General features: G+C 41.1%; 1 protein-coding gene across 1 annotated transcript in view; it reads left to right on the top strand.

Moving 5' to 3' along the window:
* Window positions 1–22,739, top strand: part of PAK3 (p21 (RAC1) activated kinase 3) — a 54,572-nt gene that overhangs the window by 24,782 nt on the left and 7,051 nt on the right. Inside the window, 11 exon segments of the mRNA XM_040572323.1 lie at window positions 1,769–1,922; window positions 3,543–3,586; window positions 6,062–6,190; window positions 7,240–7,359; window positions 7,361–7,403; window positions 12,192–12,255; window positions 15,687–15,735; window positions 17,796–17,908; window positions 18,990–19,107; window positions 19,937–20,036; window positions 20,430–20,626. Coding sequence (XP_040428257.1) covers window positions 1,769–1,922; window positions 3,543–3,586; window positions 6,062–6,190; window positions 7,240–7,359; window positions 7,361–7,403; window positions 12,192–12,255; window positions 15,687–15,735; window positions 17,796–17,908; window positions 18,990–19,107; window positions 19,937–20,036; window positions 20,430–20,626 — 1,131 coding nt within the window.

Here is a 22,739-nt window from a genome sequence, read left to right as displayed (position 1 = left end):
CTTCTGAATTGCCCCAATTTTCAGTCTGGCACATGTAGGTTATTTGGATTATGACCACACACAACCTCCCAGTGTGAAATCTGAGTTTGACCAGCTGCTTTCTCCATTGCACTTTGTTGACTCATGCAGTGGCCAGTTGTGATCATGGGGCTGGGGAACCATTGGAAAATCCTGTGTAGAGCCATTCAAAATTGCTGACCCGGCTTTAAAAACTAGACAAACAGTAAAAGCCCAGATATTTCTCTTTTATCTTTATTTTTTTAATTAAAAAGAAAAAGAAACCATGAGTAATTTTTCTAGTCACTTGCCGTTAATCCTCAGTAATGCATTTTTAGAAGGGAGAGAAAAACTGGCTTAAAAAAAGCGAGGAGGGGGAATGATGCTTCCAAACTTTGGAACGGTCATGAGTTTTCTGTTTTCCTAAGCCTGCCTTCCTGTAGCCTGTCCGCCACCTATTTAGTACCTACCTCAGAGCTCCCATTTTAGATGGGACTTACCCCATTTTGGCCCATTGGTTTCACCTCCTACCACCTTCTAAGTTGTCCCACATTCTGTTTTAACTTTCTTTTCTTTCTTTATTTACGTCCATTACAGCCAGATCTCTATGGCTCACAGATGTGCACAGGGAAGCTCCCAGAGGTGCGTCACAGGCCCAAAGAAGCTTGCATCAAAGTGCTTCTTTGAGATGTCATAGCACTGCAGCAGCAGGTTGATGTGTGTGCAGTAGATTTGTTGCTTGGCTTATCCCACTTTTTTTTCATTAATCCCAAACTCTGGAGGCCCATGTCACACATTGTTTTGCAGAGAACTTCTTAGGAAGAAGCCATGTTAAAATGTGTATCTAGGTTGGGGTGGCACCAAGGGTAAGCGTAAATGCACTTCAGGTGTAGTTTTTCATTCAATAAGCCCTACAAATTCGCTGGTAGATGTTGGCTGTGCAGTAAATGGGGAAAATTATAGGCTCTCAAATTTAGGAAATTATACTGGATATTTAAAGCAATGTTTGTTAATACAATTCCAATGCAGAGTAGTGGCTTTCAGTGATTGGATCAATTCTCAAATGCCACCCTTCCTCGTTAGATGTTTGAGAATTCATACAAGGCATTGGCACTCTCAGCCTGTTTTCTGAGTCCTGAATTTCTGCAGTTTTACAGTCGAGAACATACAGAGCTGCAGGAGCTCAGAAAAGAGACATCCTTAACAGCAGTAGCTGTGGTACAACTCAGTGTTACAATTTTGACAATTTAAACGCAGATGCTTAACCCCTCCGTGTTCCCTGATAATGCTGCAAATTGTCCTATCAGGGTGGGGTTTACCTTTTAATCAGACAGCAGTGATCATTTCACCAATGTGTTTGCATTATTAAGCATTAAAAATCCAGTGTAAAGCTCCTAAAATACACTGTGTTGTCCACAAATATAGAATAGTCTTGTCATGTCTGCACTGAATCACCAGGAAAACGAGCTAAGCCTTAAATCATTATTCCATGGAAGAGCAGAATTGATTTAAAGATGAGTTTCATGCACTTTTTTTCCTGTCACGATCATAACTTTCTTTTCTTTTTAAAGTTGGATCCTGGTTTTATCTCTGTATTTTGTTAGAGAAGAGAATGATTGCATCTACTGTTTAAGCTTCTCATTTTAATGTAAGGTATCAATCAAAATTTCTGAAAGTAATCTTACAGGTAGCATGGGATCTTGGTAAAGATCTGTACAGCTGCAGCTGTTAAATACTCTAAATTAACATTCTTTCCACTTGGCATCTACAGGGCATTCCAGAGCAGTGGGCCAGGCTACTACAGACCTCCAACATAACAAAACTAGAGCAGAAGAAGAACCCACAAGCAGTTCTTGACGTCCTCAAATTTTATGATTCCAAAGAAACAGTTAACAACCAGAAATATATGAGCTTTACATCAGGAGGTAAGTTACCATCTCACTGCAAAAAAAGGGATGTCAGGCACCTAAGTGGGTCAAACTGAAGCTCAAGAATGCTCAGTGGTCAAGAAGCAACCTTAGAAAATTACTCTTAGTGGGATACTCCTGAAATGAGTTAATTTCCCCTTTTGTCCACGAATGTCATTGAAACTAACTTTTCTTTGTCTTGTTTTCGGAACTAAATAAGGTGCTAGACAGTCACTGTCATTTTTATTCAGAAGCATCAGCAGCCAGAGATCGTGTTTACTTCTATTTTATATCTTTGCATTCTTGTTACTTCGCAGTGTTCAGGGGTACAGGGCACACCCATTTAGTTCATCTTATGAATTACTGTTGGATCCTAGGAGCAATAGATTATGGACTACGAGGAATTTTTGTGGTATTTTATGAAGAGAAGAATTTTCAAGGATTTTCTGTATGAGCTGTAGAGAAGTCCCAAAGCAGTAATGTCCAGAGCCATCTCTGTGGCATTCCAGGAAGATCCTCATGATTTAGGCATTACCATGCCAAAGCCTGAAAACGTGATGGTGGTGTCATTTCTCTCATGGTTGTGTACAGTCTGCAAAATTGTAGTCTAGAGTTGCAAAAATGAGAAAGCAAGTCTGTGCTGTAGTTTGCCTTTTTTTTTCCTTTGGCCTATCTTTTTTTCTCATTTCACTAATCAAGCCCCGGCTTGTGACAGATCTAGCAAGAAAGCAGTGGTGTTTCTAGATGCAGCACATCTGGCTTTTATATTGATGTGTTCTTCTGCTATTTCTTAATAACTGAGATGCATTTAAAACAGAAATACCAGTAAGATGCATTTGTTTTGGTAAAGCTTGTGTCAACAGCTTCAGCTGATGAGGGGGTGTCTGTGTCCAACAGGGTGTGGAAAGCATTTTGTAACTTAGCCTGCAGTGGTTCAGTTCCTACACGTGATAGTCTGTGGTGCTGGAGTCTGTAATTTCCTCAGTTTGCTGGTTCAACCAATACAACTCCTAAAATGCAGGCTGGGGCAGCTTCTCAGAGGACCTTCTAAAAACCATGCAGTTATTTCCAGAAAGTATTAACATTTGTCTTCTTTTTTAAGGGAAAGCATCATTTAATGTCTGTTAAAATAGCGAGTACTTCTGTGATGAAATGCAAAATTCTAAACAGTTAGTGTATGCTCCTGAGCTCAGTACTACCGAAAGTTAGAAGGATGGATGTATTCCTGTCCAGCATTAAAAGAAGGATCTAGCATCTTAATTAGCTGTTACTGGGCTGTGTCAGAACAGAACCCACCTAGCTAAGGCGGATTCTGAAGCTTTTATGGGGACACATGTGCAGCAAGCTAGAGAGAATCAATGCATGCAATTTATTTTAAAAACAAACAAACAAGAAACAATAACTGCTTTAGCTCTTTTGGGCAGTGGAAGCATTGGATGTTGAAGAAAAATTTGTATTTGTAGAAAAACAATACCCTAGTATATTGTCCTGCTTCTTGCTTTCTGTGTAAAATAACTCTTGTTACTGGAGGGACGTTGTGAAAGAAAAATGATTTCAATTTGGATTTGCTTGTTCTGTGGGATTCCCCACAATGGATGCCGTTTTATAACGATGTTAATTTTCCCTTGCACATTGCAGATAAAAGCGCCCATGGATACATAGAAGCCCATCCTTCGGTGAGTGTGAAAGTAACCTTTGCTTTCAAAGCATGTGATTGTGGAGCAAACTGTGAGCTTTGACTTTCCTGATAGAGTGCCAGCCTTATAGGCTGAAAGGAAGTACGTTAATGTCTTTGCAGCAGCACCAAAAGGATTACTGGCTATTTTCTAGTTCCCTTTAAGAACTTCTCTACAGATTTTATACTGTCTGGTTTTGCAGACAGAAGATTGCGTACTGTTGTTAGCCGTGGTGGAATATATAATTCACAACAATATGCAGTACTGTCTAATTAGCCCATTTCATATAGTTTTAACAACTTGGAAACCATTTCTATTAAATTTTATGATTTATCCTTAGTACAGCTGGATATGTAGCTGAATATAAATAAGGCTATAATTGATATGTAACTCACTGGAACCATAGAAAGAAAGTTTTAAGTAATGATTCACTCTAATTAATACTGAATTGCTGTAGCAATCCCAAAGATGTTCTCATGACATTCACATTAATATTGACCAGATTTATTAGTGTTAATCTTAGTGCATTAAATAGCAAATGATTGAGTAGGGATTTGGCCTTTATTTTCAAGTGTTAAGCAACATCGTTTTCGGTTTGTGATTACACAGCAGAGACTGTGTATAATGAAATGAAAATCATCTTTGAATATTCACACTTCTTTTTCAATAAATTTTCATTTGATACCACTTTCATTATCTTTCATAAAACATGAAACTTTTAAAAGGAAGTTTGGGTTTCATGGGAGCATACTAAAGCCTTCCAGACAGCTTTTCCAGTGGGTATGGACACACTGGCAGATGTTGTGCTATTTTGTTCTAGTAAACGTAGCCAGCAGTGAGACGTCAAGATGTCAGCTTTTGAAAGTTACCTGCTCATAGGATGCTGGTTGAATGTTATAGAGAAAACAACTCTGACAGGAGTGAGCAGTCATTGGAGTTTTTTTAAATTTCATTTCACTCCCTAATGGGAGTCTAGCATTAAATAATATGACTTTATGTTCTAGCTACACAATTTAGTGCTGTTAGACCAAACGTGGAGCCCGGTGGAAAAAAAAGTTATAAGAATTTAACAGAGCAGAAATGCGATTATTCCCTTCGTTATTTTTGCATTAATATCTTCTCTCCCCATGTAAGCAAAATGCTAGCGATGTATATAGAAAGCTATACACTGATTTAATACATGACAGAGTAATGTACACCTTCCCATTAGGGCACCCTTGATAGCATTGCCCCTTAAACTAGTGTTGAGGATATCTCCTGTATCATTCCCCCCTACTTTTGGCCATATTAATAGCCTATTAATAGCCATTTACCTTAGAAAGCTGGGTGATGGAACTGCATCTCACAGAAAATAGGATTCTCGCGTGTGTATTCCTGGCATATATGCCAGTGTGTTCACATCCAGGTGACCAAATGCAGCTGTGCAGCTATGCAGTACAGCACCGGTGCGAAGATGAATTAGTTCCCCCTGTTTCCTGTGGGCTTTTCGTTACTGCTATTTGCACTATACTAAATTGATACTGTTTTAAAGATAAGTGGGTTTCAACTCACTTAACTTTAAATATCTGCACTCTAAGCTTCTGTTTACATGTAGACATTTATCTGTGTCTAAACTGATCATCCAGACTTCCCTCGCCTGCCCTGTGTTTGTACTTCTGCCTGAAGGTCGACTGCGCCCTGGCAGTAGCTTTTTTCTCCGCTGCTGTAATGGGAGCCTGGGTAAGCAGTTGGGACGTCTGCCTGGCAGCCACCAAGAGGTCAGCAGGATGCACCGTGCCGCTGAGAGGCTGCATTCACTCTGGGTCACTGTCGCAATAAGAGAGAAATAGTGGAGAGATCAGTGTATTGCTTTATGATTAGATAAAGAGGAAGACGGTAGTGAAAAAGGAGCTGAACAGGGAAATTCAGCACTGTGGAAACATGTAATGTGACTACCCCAGGGGTAAAATAATAAAGCAACAAACAGCCTTTCTCTACAAAGCAAAATTCCCTGCAAGACAAATGCAGGAGACTTTGCACTTTGAAGTGTGCTAATTAACCTAGCCAGCAGACACCTGTTAACTTAATTAACTGGTACCATTTCTGCAAAAACAATGCCAAAGCAATTAACTAGCAACTAGATGTGATTTCTAGTGATAGATTCAAGCATTACTTACGTGAAATCAGACTTCGACAAAACATGGGAATTATTCAGTTGTTTTTGTTTAATTGATTACTCCAGTAATGTACACATGGCACAGTTCAGTAGCATATGTAATAGATTATTGTAAAAACTAAAAAGCAAAAATGAAAAACACCAAGACGAATTAACAAAACATTGTAATTTGTAACCTTTAAATTGTAGGGTAAGTGAGGTGTCTAGGGCTCACTATAGGCATGTATAGATTGGTTTCTGATAGCTAAGCAGAGTTGTATGTAATTATCAAACCTCCCAAATGCCAACATGGTGATTGTCAGTCATGCTACTGTCTGTCCACAGAGCACAAAACAGCATCAGAACCCCCGTTAGCGCCTTCTGTTTCTGAAGAAGAGGATGAAGAAGATGAGGAAGAGGAAGATGACAATGAACCTCCGCCTGTTATTGCACCACGGCCTGAACATACAAAATCAGTAGGTCCCAGCTTTAGTCAGCACTGCTTGTGGTGTAATGAATGTTTCTGATCAGACGGCACTTGGGGCACGTTGCTGAAGGGTCTGAAGGCTGGAGCCCTGTCATGGGGTATTGCTTCACCCAGGCTACTGACACCATGAAAATCTGATGGAACTTAATTATTTATTTAGTTAAGAGTTTCCTGTGATGCTGATTGGAACAATGAACTTTATCTTAGCATCAACTAAGAGGTAGCATTGTTTCTTTTAATGCTGCTAGTATAAAAGTGAACAACTTTGTCCAAAGTATCTGTGGACTTGCTGTGTCATCAAGTGGAGGGAGCAGTCACCAGATCCATTGAGCACCTGTGTAGGACATTTAGGAGAAACTAGTACCCTGGAGGTACCCATCCCTCTTCACTATATGAGGAGCTAAATGAATAACTTAGACTACACTATTAACTTGTATACGGCTGAAGTTTGGTGAGAATCCTACACAGCTGTGCAATGTGAAGAGAAAGTGGAAGTCTGAAAGACTGTAATGCAGGTCCTAATGGCCACTACTTAAAGCTTGAAACACTGACGAGAAGTCAGTTCAGCAGTTATGACCAGAAAAGGGAAATGCTTGTTGCTTCTATTCAGATACCTATCTAACTGATAAAACCAGTGTCCTAATGCTCATTATTTCTGTTGCAAAACTGTTGCCTTCAGCACTATATTGGTGCCATCTTTGGAACTGTTAGCAAAGTTCCAACTGCGAGTCATTTTGTTACCCATATAAACAGATGAGCAGCAAGGAACAAGGCCCTGGACATAGCCATTTCTCTGTTCTGGCAGCACAGTAAATTCATTGTTTCAGTCATCTTTCAGAAAATAAAATAGAAAATGAAACTGGCCGTGAACTTGTGTAAAACTAGCCTTCATTTATCCTTATTTGAGAAGTGGAAAGTGAAAAGGAACATTTTAAGAGCCCTGGGTATGGCAGACAGCATCTTCCTAAGTGTTTGTGTCACAGTCTTGGGGCAACTCTGCGATCCACCTTTTTGACACACAGTAATTTACTGTCACAGATCTACACTCGCTCTGTAATTGAACCTGTCGCTGCACCAGCACCGGCTAAAGAAGCCACAACTCCCCAGCCTGAAAACTCGAACACAAATACTCTGTACAGAAACACAGACCGGCAGCGGAAAAAAGTCCAAGATGACAGACGAGGAGATCCTAGAGAAACTGAGTACGTATTCTGTATTTCTTGTCTGATAAAGCAGTGTATTGTATGCATGTCTCAAGATTTTATGTACCAAATGATCAACCTTAGCTTAGTGACAAAGGGTCAATTACAACTCCTCACACAAACTGTTACTGTGCTTAGAGGAAGTGAAGGAGCACTCTGGATATTCCTTCTGCCTCTGAGGGCAGCTGTGACTGGCTTGGATTTGCCTGAGTTTCTGCCTGTGCTAAAGGCAAAAAAAGAGATTATTTCTGCTTGAGCAGAAGTCTGTGGCCTAGTGAATGACCTCGTGAACTCCAGTGTGCTGATGCCCAAATTTAGCTGAATGTTTGGCTTCCTAAATTCTCTTTAGATTCCTGACTTCTCACCAGTCATCGGAGCCAAAATACAGGAATCTTTCTCTTTTAACCTGTAGACAGCTACAGAACTAAGCCCATTCCTTCAGCATGAAGGGGGTCTCCTCCAACAGGATATTCTAGTGTTCTTACTGCTACCACTAATATCACAGCTTGTTTTTATAAGAATTCTCTGTTTTGACAGAGAACTCCTTTGAAAGGACATGAGTTGAGACCGTGGATAGAGAACACGTTTTCAGTGTGCCTCAAAATAAATAAATAAAAAATACTTTCATAGCAATCCTTATTTTATTTCTTAGCTTTATACTTATAAAGAGGCATCAACGAGACACAGCTATGTGACCTGATCAGATAAAACTGCACTGCAAGCGTTTCTCAGGAGCTAGCCTCCAGCACATTCACTGCATATTCCTCAGATAAATGACACCTTTGACATACCTGATTCCCAATCAGTTAATGCCATCAGAATCCAGACTGTTGGCCCCAAAGCCCTGCATGTATTGTACACTAGGCAAGCACATTAAGCCCTTTGTGGTTTTACAGCACAATAATCAGCTTCTTGCACGTTCTAGCTTTCAGTGCTGTGTTGTCAGATAACAAACCCTTGAGTTGATAAGGTACCCCAGTTCACTCTGTCTCCTGTTAACTGTTAGGACAATGAGTTAATTGATCTATGCCTCCTTGTGTTTGATCTCAAAGCCAATAATATGTGCCTTTAATGGATGGTAACCACTTGCAAAGAGCACAGTCTGTATGTGGCTTCTTCACGGTGGTTTGTCAGTGGCTCGTTCTTGTGCTGAACCAACCTTTGTCATTATGTCCCTGCCACCGATGGTGGCTGTGACTGCAGAAGCTGAAGCATTTCTTTGCTGCTTGTATCGTTTTCTGCACCCTTGACAGGTTGACAGGACCGTATAGAACTGCATCTCAGTGCCATTAGGGGGTACTGAAGGGATAAGTTCCCCGGCTTTAGCTGAGGAGATAATGAAATAATGTGTTTATTCCAGAGCAGGAAGTTTATCTGCAGGTATGTCAGGTTATAAAGGGAGAAATTATAACTCTTTCATCTGAGGCTAATGTTTGAGGCAGGCATCTACCATGAGATCTGCAGGTACCCTGCATGCTTGAACGTTAAGTATGCATATCATTTATTGAAGCTCGTGTAACCTAGATTAGGACTGAGCCCTTGAGTTATTGAGGGTTACACCTCTGAAATGTTTCATGCTTTCATGTTTTTACTTTCTTAAGAATTTGATACTCAGTGCAAGGTCTGAAGATCTGCCTAGGCAAACTGTGATGTGGACAATGAAAATCTTCCTGTACTTCCATGAAGCCATCTAAAAATGGGGGTGATGCTCTTCTGTTGTAGTCATGGGCTAATTAGATTTAAGCATGTGGGTTTGGGTGATTTTTGTTTGTTTGTTTTCAAACTCATATGACTTCTCCACCTTGCCTACTTTCTCTGCAGTTGGTTTTATTCTACTCTTATGAAGATGTCCCTTGCCCTCTTTTATCTTAAATTGCTTTCATAATTCTTCTCTGCTTGAAATAACTTGGGTTTTTTTAGAGACACATTCATTATTATACGTTTTACTAGGGAGTAAAGCCTGTAATACTGAGATAAGATCAAACAAAACTCTGTCTGTAATGAAATCATGAATATGTTCCACTGTAATTATGAAACAGAAGTGGCCCAATTCTGCTTTCTTATCCACTTAATTTAGGACTTGATAAAGGAAAGTGCTTAAAAAACACCAAAATAGCTGGTATGTTTATCTCTGGTCCAGAATAGGGAGTGCTCCTCTGAGCTGGAGCTGCACATCAGCCCGTTTGTTGATTTCAGTGCTATCATACTTGAAAAGCAGTGGCTTAATTACAGGATACCAGACATAAACAAGTAACTTGCAAAAGCACCTCCTCAAGATATTAGGAAGGACTATAAAATCTGAGTCAGTAGCAAATTGGGAAAAATTTTATTCAAAGTATTTGTTCTCCGGTCTCTCTTTTCTGTACTGCTTTCTAACATGAACGTCTGTGAACTTCTGGTGTCTGTCCCAGTAGATATGCATTTCCATTTAGTAGCTGAGAACAGCACCAAGCTGGACAACACCAACGCAGTATTTTTCCTGTTACCCAGCCCAGCACAAGGTTACAGCAGTGCTTGGTTTGGTACTGCAGAGATTCATGGGGATCCCGGTCTGGTGGGGGGTGGTCAAGTTCAGCAGTGCAAGCTTCCTCCTGGACGAGCAGGAGAGAATGCTTTCTCTTGATTATGTCCCTTCTTTCAGCCCATTAAAAAGGGAGTTCCAGAGTCCTCTGGTCATAATCCTCTTGGCTGAAGAGTTGTTTTACAGCGAAGACCCATTCTAGTGAATAAGAATAAAAGCTTCATCTCAGGTTGCGTGTTTCAGTGAGTTCTCACTTTGGCTGGGAAGCTGTCCTTGTTCTGCTCCAGGATCCCACTGCAGGAGTTCAGCAACAGCCGTCTTCAGGGCGTCCAATTTTAGCTATGGATTTTGAAGTGTAGCTGAAAATGGTGTGTCCTCTGCTTTGCATGGAGCTGGGCAGCGTTGGCATTCTGACCAGAGGAAATACAAAAGTTAACCAGGGTCATCTATGTCCTTGGCTTTGACTCCAGGCAAGACAATTGCAGTATCTCTCGCAGGCAGCGACAGCAGGGCAGGATCACTTCAGGCTACTTGGGACTATGTCAGCATCTTCAGCCAGCTAGTGCTTGCAGTGCCATCAGCAGCGGGCACTGGCTGGCATTCCTGGAGTGCTGGGAGAGGGGAGTGAGTACTGTGGCACAAAGGAAACCTCTTCCCCTGCAGCTCCTTTTAGTGATCTTGCCAGGACCAGGAAAATTGTTTAAGCAAGGAGTGTAGCAGATGGTGTCGATGCCCCGTCTCCTTGCCGTGCTGGCTGGCAGGATCACTGGCTGGGCATCCAGCTTTTAAAGCCCTCTGCCCTGGAGAACCGGCCTGGAGAGCGGGAGAGGTGTTTGCTACGTCACTACTTACAGTGAATGGCATGCCACCTCATTTTGCTTGGACCGGAGGTGAATAAGTACGTATTTGTATTGGTGATGCAGGAATATTGTCAGATCAGTCAAAGTATTCTGCAAAATGTGGGCAATCTTTCCTCCTGAGCTAATCTCCTCCAAGCATTTCAGTGATGTACATTCACACTTAAATTTTTCAAAGTCATTTGGATTGCCATTTAACCATCAACTTAGACACTGTTGTTTGTGTTTTATGTAGGCAACTGCTGGACCGGAAAAAAAACAATGTTGTTTTTGAATAACTCCTTTGGATTTGTTTGAATTTAGCAGATTTTGGCTCTTTCACTCGATATAAACTTAGTATACTGATTGCTGCTTTCTTTCCTTCCCATTCAGACTGCCTACATCTCTGAGTGGGCAAGAAACCATCAAGCTGTGCGTGCTCTAATTCTAGCTTTCACTGGCACGTGCTCCAAAATTGCTTGGGACCTGGATGTCCCATGCCTGGGCCAAACGGGCTGGCCCTGCCTTCCCTCTGCTGCAGCCAGGAGCTGCCAGGAGGTGGCAGCACCCCATCTGGCCTGCTTTGTGCATCACATCACCTGCACTCATGGACTTACCAGCATCTCCTTGTGCAGCTGTCTTTGTTGCTAGCTATGCTGGTTCCGGAGGAATGCTGCTGTTGTTGTTCTGCATCACGGTTCTTAACTGTGAGGATCTCCCTGCTGAGAGTCAAATGCTTGTTACTGGTCCAGGTCAGGGTGAAGGCAAGCAAGGCAGTTCTTAAAATGGCACAAGCACAGTCTCCTTTGTAAATAATTGTGAGATAATCAGTTGTGAGGGTCATAGTTTTTAAACAACCATAATTATTTATTATAACATGAGATGTTCTTCTTTAAAAGGATGAAAACATTATTTTGGCAAACTACTGAAAGATTGAGAAGATCCCTTCTTATAAACATTTTGCTATGGTCTTCCTGTTCTGAAATGGCATCTGTCATAAAAATTGATTCTAGAACCCGAGGTGCATTTCATCTTTGAAAGTATTAAAACTTGTGTAGAATCATACAGAGTATTTATTGTGAATGAAGAAAAAAAAAAAGGTGTTATTCCAGGTCTCATTAATGTTTGTAGACAACAGACATGCACTTGCATGGACATTTGTTCATTTCTGATATCCGTGTCCTATCAATATATGTACACGTTGCCAGTTCCCTGTCAAGGTCCAGAGACACAGGTAACCTCCAAGGACTGTTTAAAAAAAAAAAAGCCTTTATGGAGTCCAGCTGTGCTATAGAGCTGCCTGTATTGTTGTTGATCATTATTATTACCCACCTGACTACGTGCAACTCACAACCCCATACAGCATGTCTGATCTCTCATAAGGTGGTATCTCCATTTTGAAGTGAGCGTCTTTAATTTTGTTTCTTTCAGGGAGCATAGTGAGTGTGGGAGACCCTAAGAAGAAATATACCCGATTTGAAAAAATTGGTCAAGGGTAAGTCCAATCATAGTTATCTATACAAAAACAAGGGCTGGGTGTTTTTGCTGGTAAAATATCAAGTGTGAGTCTGGGCAAGTTCCAGACACACTCAGACGCTGCATTTAGATTCTCCTGTCTCTCACTTCTCATCAGTATTTTAGCTGTGGCCAGAAGGAATCATTAAAGACACCTTGCTGCTGGCAATGTCTTATCTGCAGCAAGGAGCAGACCCTGGACAATCTGCTGTCCCTCCAGTGTGCAGCATTTATTTTCTTAGAAGAAATCATTTTTATGTGTCTCAAAATAATATAGCCACACTAAAGAAAGAAGAAGAAAAAAATTCTGTCTCAAAGAGCAACTTGCCAAATGATAGTTGTCATATAATAAAAGCTCTCAATAGCATTTCTTTCAAACATTGTGCTAAAATATTTCAGTGATCAGGAATAAAAACACAGAGTTTAGAAACTTAAACACATGCAAAACAAAATAAATGAATAAATCAGTAATGAAGACAGTGTAGATGTGCAAAGCACTTAATGAGGAAATGCATTACCTGCCTGCTGGCAGACCACTCTGGGATCCTGCAGGTTTTATTTACTGAAAAATAATCTACCAGGCTATTCCCTTTTGAAATCCTACTTCACTTATTCTAATAGGAGTGATCTGAAATAATTCCTATGTGAGGAGACAAGAACAAGAGAAATTACATCAAAATGAGGTAGCGGACGTGCATTTTAAATAGACAGACTGCCTGCTCAGTCCAAGTTTCCTTGGCTATGTGTATATTCTGGGAGGGCTAATGCCATTTGTGTAAGAGCAGGGTCGGTGCTGCTGCTTGTGTATGCAGAAAGCTGTTTACTGACATCAGGAGATGGTTTTCTGCCTTAACTGTCTGTGAGGTTTGAAGCCAGGGTAGCATGTTGCTGACCAAGAACTGATAAATACTGAAGAAAAACAGACACACTCATGCTCTTTCTCTAGCAGGCTTTATAGTAGATATATCTTACTTGATAAGACACTAGTGGGGAGGTGTTTCTTCTCCATTCGTTGTAGACAACCCTTTCTCAGATTCCAGCTTGCTTTCTACCTGCAGCTTTGGTTCTTACTGTCACTTGTATGTCAGTGGACACTCAGAGCTGTGTCAGTCTCTCAAAAGATAAGTGTCAGCTGAAGGCGTGAGATTCAGATTAAACGTGTGTGAACAGATTCTTGCTGTCACTGTCAGAAAATGACCATCATCCTCACTCTTTTATTTTGACACTGCTGGGAGTGAGGTTGTACAAAGGTACCGCAACAACTGGTGGAAAACAAGTGGCTAATACCTGCCCTAAAGGGTACCTAAGTAGATGTCCTTCAGCCAGAAGATTGTGTGCCCTTCTTACAGAGGAGCAGGTGGGTTGCTGTAACCACCTCATGGCTGTAATGCCGCAGGTTGATTTAGAGAGCTGAGGAAACATATTTTTTTCCTTAGTATGGTTATAGCTAGACCCTGCATTGGATGTCTTGCAGATCTGCATTGCTATTGCAGTGAACAGCTGAATGTGAGACTGTTTTGACACCTGTTTTTTGGACTCTAACTACATGCAAAGCCATTTGTTTAAGGCTTGCTGTAGCTTTTATCATGTAAATTAGAGTAATTCTTCTCAAATACTAAAACAGGGAGTGTGCTCAATAATGCACTTCAGATTATTTCATCCTGCAGTATGTAAAGGAGGTGCTTAGGCTCTCAGTATAACACTGGGGAGACGCGAGGAGTATTTTCAGTGCAGCTAATGAGTGGAAGGCAGGAGACGTGGCTGCTCAGCGAAGAGCAGGTAGCAACTTTTTACGTAAGGAGGAGTGAATCGACCAGACAGTAGCACCTCGTGGCTCCATACAGTTGGTAAGTTAATAAACAGTGTGATGCTTTCACAGCCACTTCGCAATGAACAGTAGTTAGCAGGCCTGTGCTGAAGCATGGGCCAGCTTACGAGCTGAGTCTGTGGTTTGTAATTTATCTCTGGTTTCGGACTGAAAACGCTGCTGACACTGGAGGAAACTTCGTTAACTAGGGCTTGGCAAAGAGGCTGCTCAAGCTGTGCTGAGCTCTTGCTAAAAAGACAAAGCAGTATGGAGCCATGAGCAGCATGGGTTCAGGGCTTCTATTTTTTCTTTCTTGTTTTTTTTTTAAACTTGTGTTGCACTGCATCATAGTGACACAGATTTAATTGTTGGTCCTGGTACTTGCCTAACTGCATTAAAACGAAGATGTTACAGAAGAGTTTGAAAGTTAGATACAGATCAGAAATTATAGCTGCTTAGAAGTAAAAGTCCCTAATGCAGAATCACAGAGCCCTTGCAATTAATTCACAGCTTTACTTAAATTACTCACCTTTATCTAAACTCTTCACAGATGGCCTGAGGCATAGCAAAATGCGTCCTCATTTAAATGGTTGTTTTAAAATAAATCTTGACAGGACTTTACTCAGGAGGTGTAGCACAGTGTTAGCAAATCTGAATAAATTGTGTTGGCTTTTTATGAAAACAAATTGGATTAATCTCAACAATTAGTCATAGGCAAACGCATTTGCATTTATATTAAAAGAATACATAGCATGCCCAATAATAACATTATTCTCAACACTGGTATGCAATCTCTGATGCCTGTTGAAGTAAAATTTCTCAGAAATGTTTCAGCCTGCAGGTACACAGAAACAAACTGGGTGATCATGCAAAAATGAGCAAAAGGATTTTGTATTTTCAATCCATGGGGCGCTTGCCAGGTGCGCGTTCCCACGTCTCAGAATCCCCACACTGGCTCTCCCGTGGCTCACTGTCCATGCAAACACAGGCTTCATAAACGATGGCGGTGTAAGCCTGTGGCTTAGCACAGAAGGAAGTCCCAGTAGGGTTTATAAGCCCACAGTTGCTTTTAAACCCGAAGGGATTTCCTCTGATCATGGCCCTTCTGGCCCTTCACAGCCTTGCAGGGGAAGAATGGCTTTTAAAGAGAGGCGGATGGCAGGCAGAACCCCTCACTCGGATTTTGGTAGCCCTACACTAACACCTATGTCTGCTGAATGGCTCTTGACAAAAAGAAGCTGTCTTGGGTTCTTCTGTTCTGAGTCATTCTCAAAACCAACAACACAAAACCTGAGAATATTTTCCAGGGTTTTCTGGGGGGAAAAAAAATATGTAGAAGCAACTCCCTCCATAAGTTTTGAACTAAAATAATGTAGGGTGTACATTTGAGATTTACACCAGCCCTTTCTTTTCACGATGGACATGAGCTGGTTATCTTAGATTCCCTGCACAGCAGAGGGCTGGCAGGTGGCTGTGCCATGCTGCCATGAATGAACGCAGGCGGTTTGCAAACACTACAGGCAGCAGAGATAGCCTATCTGGGCTTGTTTTCACTCGAAGGCACTAAAACACTTTTAATTTGTTGGCTGCTGTTTTGTTTCTAGGGCATCAGGAACTGTTTATACAGCAATAGATATCGCCACAGGACAAGAGGTAAGTGCCGTCAGTCCCAGCTGACTTTGCAGGTATTCAGTGCTTTCCCCTCTGGCAGGAATTGTGGATGGGGTTTTCAGCTTGCCAGCAGATGGGTAGCGCAGAGGCTGTTCCTCCTAAGCGTGGACTGGTGTCAGCCTGCAAAATGCATCGCCTGCTATCTTCAGCTCCTTGGTGAAAGTTCTTTAAGGCCAATGTGATTCTGTGCCTCTGTAACTAAACACTTACTGGGCCATCCATTTTCCAGCAGCTGTTGCACTGAGGTGTTGATTTATGCCTGAAAAGGTGCCTCTGAATTCCTGAGCAGGGGATCCCGGTCCCCCTGAAATCAGTAAGAACCTCGGTGCTCTCTGTGCTTAGACTGATGCTTCACCCTTAGCTTTTAGGGCCAGTTGTACGAGATGTGTTTTCTCATACTCCGTCTTCTGAACACGTCTTTGCTCTCCACAGTATTGCTGGTCCATCCTGGTACCATGTTACGGCTGTCATCCCTGAATGGGCATTTTAATAGAGAGAAATCTATAAAGAAATGCCAGCAAGCCTGATTTTAAAAAAAAAAAAAAAAAAGTATTTTTTATTGCTAGTGTAAATGTATTGCTTTAGAAATTCTTATCCCTGCTCCCAAGTGTGGATGAAGTTGTGCTATTATAGAGAATATTGGTCTGAGTGTAATTTAACTCCATGTGTTTCCAGCATAAAAACTGTCTGGGGGCCTGGCCCAAGTTGTAAAACCTAAAGATCTGTAACCATAGGCCTTGGGGAACCCTCAGGATGGTCACAGCTTCCCCTATTGCTGTGAGGAATAAATAGCTTTGTTACATTACTTGCTTTTGGACAGCCCTCGTCCTTACTAAGAACTACCAGAAGTAACAGAAGGAGGGGAAGTGCCATCCTTCAAAGAAGGACGCGCTCGGTCTGAATTGCCAAATATATGAATGCAACCAGCTGATGGTCACTGCCATCACTCAGTCCCAATTTATGTTAATCACCAATTCAGACAGCAATACTGTTTAGCATTTTTTCCATCATGTTTCTCATCTTCAAAGGATAATACAAGAACTAATTAAGGAGAGATCGTGTTCAGGATGCAGTTCTGTGTTTCAGTCGTTCTGAAGCTGGTTGGCACTCACTAAAATGGGAAGACTTGTATCCAGGGCAAAGATTTCTCCTAAAAGCTACACTCGTGTTTAGCTCTGGTGTTGGTGACAGCTCACGATGCTAAAAGGCAATGTCAGGCTCACCCTGGCAAGAACTGGTTGCAGGGAAGTGGGAGCGAAGGGCTTGAGAAACAAGTCTTGAAGAAAAGCACTCTTAATTCTGACAGTCCCAGCAGTGGCTGATTTAAAGTGGCATCTTACCAATCGTTTCCTTTTTCAGGTTGAGGCAGAGGCAGGGTAGGTACGACGGTTTAGAGCAGATGTTGGTGTCTTAGGCCCTTTGCTCTTTAGGGGTACAGTTTAAGATTTCTGATTTATCATTTTTGCTTGTTAGCAGATACATCTTACTGGTAGCGTGAGATTCCAGTGATTCCACCCGCCTCCAGTGATGCTCTGTACAGGAGGACACTTTATAACTAAGAATGTAAAAGCCCTGAGCCCTGCTCATAACCCTGAGTGTGTCCATAAAATACCACAGAATGGATTCTTTTCTTTAAAGCCAGATTATTGCAAATCTAAACTGTGTTAAAGATAAGAATTACCAGCTGTTTTTATATATTTTCACAGTAACAGAATCACTTGTTGCTTGCAAAACATGCATAAATAATAATGGTGGTAATAAATAAGGCTATCTTAAAAGAATGTAGGTCCAGAGAGTGCTATTAGAGATTTTTGGTTGATCATTTTTACAGATTTTATAAGGCAAGATACATATGACCATGTGTAACTAGCACGCAAGCAAGTAGAGAAATAGGGTGTTGTAATGCAAGTTACCGAGCTCTAATGTCTAATAACAAGACTGTTTGGCACAGCTCTGATAGATCGTTCCAAAAACACTGTGTTCGCTCTGATCTTGTGCAACAGACTATTCAAGTTAATGCATTGTTTTCACTGTTGTTTTAGGTGGCCATAAAGCAAATGAATCTCCAACAGCAGCCCAAAAAGGAACTAATTATTAATGAAATCCTGGTCATGAGGGAAAATAAGAATCCCAATATTGTTAACTATTTAGACAGGTAAGTACTTCTGGTGTTGTCACATGAATGTTCATTTACATATTGAAACTCAAAGATTAAGAAAAGCCTTTGGTTACTCACAGAAAACAACTCTTTTTTTATTCATGTATATTTACGTGTATTTATATATTTATGTGTATATATGCATAAAAATATATGGGAGGAGACTGGTCTTTATGTGCATTAATCTTTTCTGGCGTATCAGAGCATCACAGAATGGTTTGCAGTAGGCAGGGACCTCTGGGCCCATCTGGTCCATCCCCTGCTCCAGCAGGGCCACCCTGAACAGGGTGCTCAGAAGCTTTTGAAGTTCTCCAAGGGGGAGACTCCACAGCCTCTCTGGGCAACCTCTGCCAGTCATCCACAGAGTAAAGAGGTGCTTCCTAATGTTTAGACGGAGTATGGAGTTCAGAGAGTCTTTTCAAAGACCTCGATCAACCACATCTTACTAAAAGCAACTGCCTGTAGCTCCACCTCCTCCCTGTTTTTAAGTTGGTCATGTTTTCTGCATATTATCATAAATGCAGATATATCACTCTATAAATTATTTCTCTTTGGCTGTTCCAACCATTTTCCATTGCTGTGGATTCCAGAAAGAGTAGGGTCTTGTTTCCAGACGCACATAATTCGTCAGGTTTTAAACTGTTTTCCCTGTTTCTGAATGTATTTGTATAAGGTTTTCCAAGCTGTTGACCAATTCCTATCTGTGGCACACACTCTCCCACTGCCACAGACAACTATGAAAGTTGTCATCTTGTTCCTGGAGTTAATCAAGATACTTATGTATACCTTAAGATGATGAACCAGATGATCTGATATGTTCCGGTTCAACATTCATCTTTGCCTTTACTGAATCGCATTTTTCACTTGCTTGCCATCTAAGACATCTGATTTTTCACTTAGGTGCATTTCTCATTCGGACTGCACAGTTTCCACGTGCTCTATAGCCTAGAAGGAATGTCCATTCATTTCATTCTGTCTTCATTTAAAAATGAACAGGAAACAAAACCGACTGTTGTAATTTTCATAAGACAATTTAGCAACACACATTTATCTCAACACCATTGTTTTCTTGTTTCAGCTACCTAGTAGGCGACGAACTCTGGGTGGTTATGGAATACTTGGCTGGAGGCTCTTTAACCGATGTTGTTACAGAGACGTGTATGGATGAAGGACAGATAGCAGCTGTATGTAGGGAGGTAAGGGATCCTGTGTGCACTTCTGATTACTTGGACAGAATGGTACTTTGAAGCAGGTGCAAAGAACATGAGTGGTTTCATGTCCAGATCTTTGCTTCTGTGTTGCTTTTTTAATATGGGAGAAGAAAGAGCATCTTAAATGAACTGCCTGCCAGAATCACTACACTTACTATACTCTGTTATTGTACTGTTAGTGTATTCTCTCTTTTTTTGTGTTTTACTATTCTCAACTTTGCCTATTTAAACATTTGCCTGGAGCATGTCCATACTGCGGTCCTTGCCTGTAAAAGCAAACACGTTGGTGGCAGAATTTTAAAATAATAGCAAAGAAAAATAGAGACTCATTTATCACGGTCTTCAGCTTAAAAGGGTAGCATTTCACCCAAAGTGGTATTTGCTTCTGAAAAATGACTAGCATGTTATTTCCAAATCTGCTGTAGAACCTAACAATAAAATCTTTGTCATGCAAACTTCCACCTAAAAGGGATCCACTTCATACTGAAGAAAGTGACTTTTTCTTTTGGCAAATAATAGTTTGTCATATGGATGGAGATGGCACATTCATTTTAACAGCAGTCATTCAGTCTGTGCTTTCAGGGGATAGTCTGTAACAATAATTGACATTTCTTTTTCAAAAGCTCATATGCCTCATTTAGAAAGTTATTATTCTAGTAGTGTTGAAGCAGCAAGCTATACCTCTTGAAAACAGAATGTTCTGCCATTACTCTCAACTCATCTAGAAATTAAATCTTTTAGAACTATTTCTTTTCTTGTGTGATGAAATCGGGTCATTAATTTTTACCCTTATGTTCCTTTTTTTTTTTATCAGTGCCTGCAAGCACTGGATTTCCTTCATTCAAACCAAGTGATTCACAGAGACATCAAAAGCGACAATATTCTTCTCGGAATGGATGGATCTGTCAAATTGAGTAGGTATTCTTGGTCAGGCACAGCTTTCCCAGGATGGGGTGTGGGGCTGCTTCTGACTGCCTGCCAGTTACCCAGTGGTGCCTATGATGGTGTACTGACCGCTGCTTAAAGCTAAGGGCTTTTCCATTGCTTATTCCAACACACAGAGAAGTACAGAAAGAAGAAAGATGCAAGAAAAAATACTGCCTTTTATTTGTGCATGCCCCTTCCAGAGACCAGAGTTATGGTCTAAAGCCCCAAGTGCACAATAGTCACTGCAGAGCAAACAGACATTGCCGCTTTTCTAGCTAGATTCAACAACATCACGTTCTTAGGTATAAACCAGGGATTTTAACTTGGTTTCATAATTTTAAATGGCTTTAACAATACTTTTTTTTTTTTTTTCTCTTCAGCTGATTTTGGCTTCTGTGCTCAGATCACCCCTGAACAGAGTAAAAGGAGCACAATGGTCGGGACTCCTTACTGGATGGCACCAGAAGTGGTGACACGAAAAGCATACGGTCCCAAAGTTGACATCTGGTCGCTCGGGATCATGGCAATAGAAATGGTGGAAGGAGAACCACCTTACCTTAATGAAAATCCTCTCAGGGTAAGGTGCCAATAGAATCAGACACCACTGTCTTTTTAAGCTCTCCTATGTTTAGACATAAAATCCCAGTCACGTCAGCTTGGACTAATTCCAGCAAAGGCTGCTTCTAAAAATGTCACTGGAGTGTATCAGCACAGACTCTGGCTTTGGGTACGTAAATGGGAGAACCTCAAAAGACAAGTAAGACGGAGCCAGTTCAGAAATTTGTCATTTTTGTCTTCAGTGATTCTTAAAATTTCTTGGGCGTTGTTTGAAATCTGTTTTAGCTGTACCTCTGATGCCAGGGATTTTTCAGTGGCAAGTTTCTCCAGCGGATGAATTTTTCTGAAATGAGCTTCAACTATACCTGCAGGCAGAAGTATTTTCAAACTCAGATCAGTGTAGATCAGTTACCTGATCCTTTCAGGAAGTGTCATTGGTTAGAGTAATGCCATAATTATTGATTTCTAAATTATTAATTTCTAAAATGCACAGATACTTGCAGTAAACTAATGCATTGTTATTTTGAAGTTTTCGTTTGTCCAAACTCTTAAAATGAACAGCCAATTCTTATTCAAGTGTGCAATAGAGGAGGAAGGTATATCAAGGAAAAAACTCATGGCTGATAGCTGAAACAGTTAAATGCTACACAGTTTATTCCTAATGGGAGGCAGGAATCTGTGAGGAACTTAGTTTTGTACCCATGTACTTACATACGTAATTTTTGTTAAGGCTAGAACTAAAACACAGCATGACCTTTAGCTTTTCTCATAGTGGTGAGGCTGTAATTCCTCTGGCAGCCCAGGCTGTGTGCTGCAGACTGAACAAACAGCACAACCTGGCCATGCTATTTAAGAAAGGAACATGACAAATATACAATCTTTTGTCTTCTACTTTTTATGAAAAAAGTTTTTTGTGTCTTTATGGAAGACCTGTTTTGGTTTGGCAGGTGCCCTGGGGTTTTGGGCTCCAGTGCACTCGTGTATGTGCTGTGCCACCATGTGAAAGGGTGTAAGAAATGGGTTTGGGTTTAGACTGATGTCAAACAAGCAGAGTGCACCATAGCTGGTAGGCAGTAGGCCTGTCACTGCAGACCAATTTTACCTAGAAAGCTTTTGCACATCACCAGTTCTTCAGTCTCCTGCAAAGAGAAGGCCCTACATTCCACGTGCTTCCAGGGGGAACCCTTGCAAAAAAAAAACATACCTTGTATAAGGCAGCAAAAACATAAAGATAATTAGCGTTACTGGTTTGGATGCTGAAAACTCCTTGCTTCCTTAAACTTAGATGTTAAGTAGGGCTCCTCAGGATGCGTCAGGTCAGCTGTTAAAAAGGTAACTGGATTTCTGACCACATTCACATTCAGTTATTCTTGGTATTGCCCAGACTAAATTGGAGATGCTGTTTTTCTCCATACATGCCTGATCTCCTGCTGGAGTTCAGATCAATGTGGACACTTACAGGTCCAAGGCATCTTCAGGTGTGCATTCAAATCGGGTGTTCAAATCAGGTGTTCAAATCGGGCATCTGAAGTTGGTACCATCTGCATCAGCTTTCCTGGCTTCTTTGCAGAGGTTGTTGCCCCTGAGCAAGGAATAGTGAACAGCTATTGATGGAGTGAGTGCAGTTCCCCAGTTACCAGCTAGTTCTATTAAGGTAAATCCATCCCAAACGGGACAGGATCTGACCTGCTGTTGTATGTGGAGTCAGAGACTCCAGAGGTTGCATCCAAGCAGGAGAGGTTATAGGCAAGACCTGTTTTTAGAGCTAAGTTTTTAGCGGATGACACACAGTAGTTGTTGCATTTAATAATCTCATTGTGACCACATTCAGGGAATTCTGCAAAGCCTGGAAGCAAAAGGCTGCTCTTTTATTTTTATGAATGATTGTTTTAATAACGTAAGGCATGCAGGTGCTTCAGTTACTGGCACTAATTTAAATTCATCAATAAATTATAAGGGCACTAAAGGATCATTAATCATAGATTTAATAGCAGTTTTAGTGTAGTCACATTTGTTGTTTTCCAGACATGGAGCAAACATTGCTCAGGTCCCTTCCAGCCTTTGCAGAACTCACAGGCAGGAACCATTTTCCAGCCATGACAGTCCTGGATATTCCTGTGATGGTGTATTTC

The sequence above is a fragment of the Cygnus olor genome, chromosome 13 (genome assembly GCF_009769625.2).
Source record: "Cygnus olor isolate bCygOlo1 chromosome 13, bCygOlo1.pri.v2, whole genome shotgun sequence".
NCBI classification, from domain to species: domain Eukaryota; kingdom Metazoa; phylum Chordata; class Aves; order Anseriformes; family Anatidae; genus Cygnus; species Cygnus olor.
The sequence above is the reverse complement of the archived record's forward strand: the minus strand, read 5'-3'. Positions and strand labels throughout refer to the sequence as shown.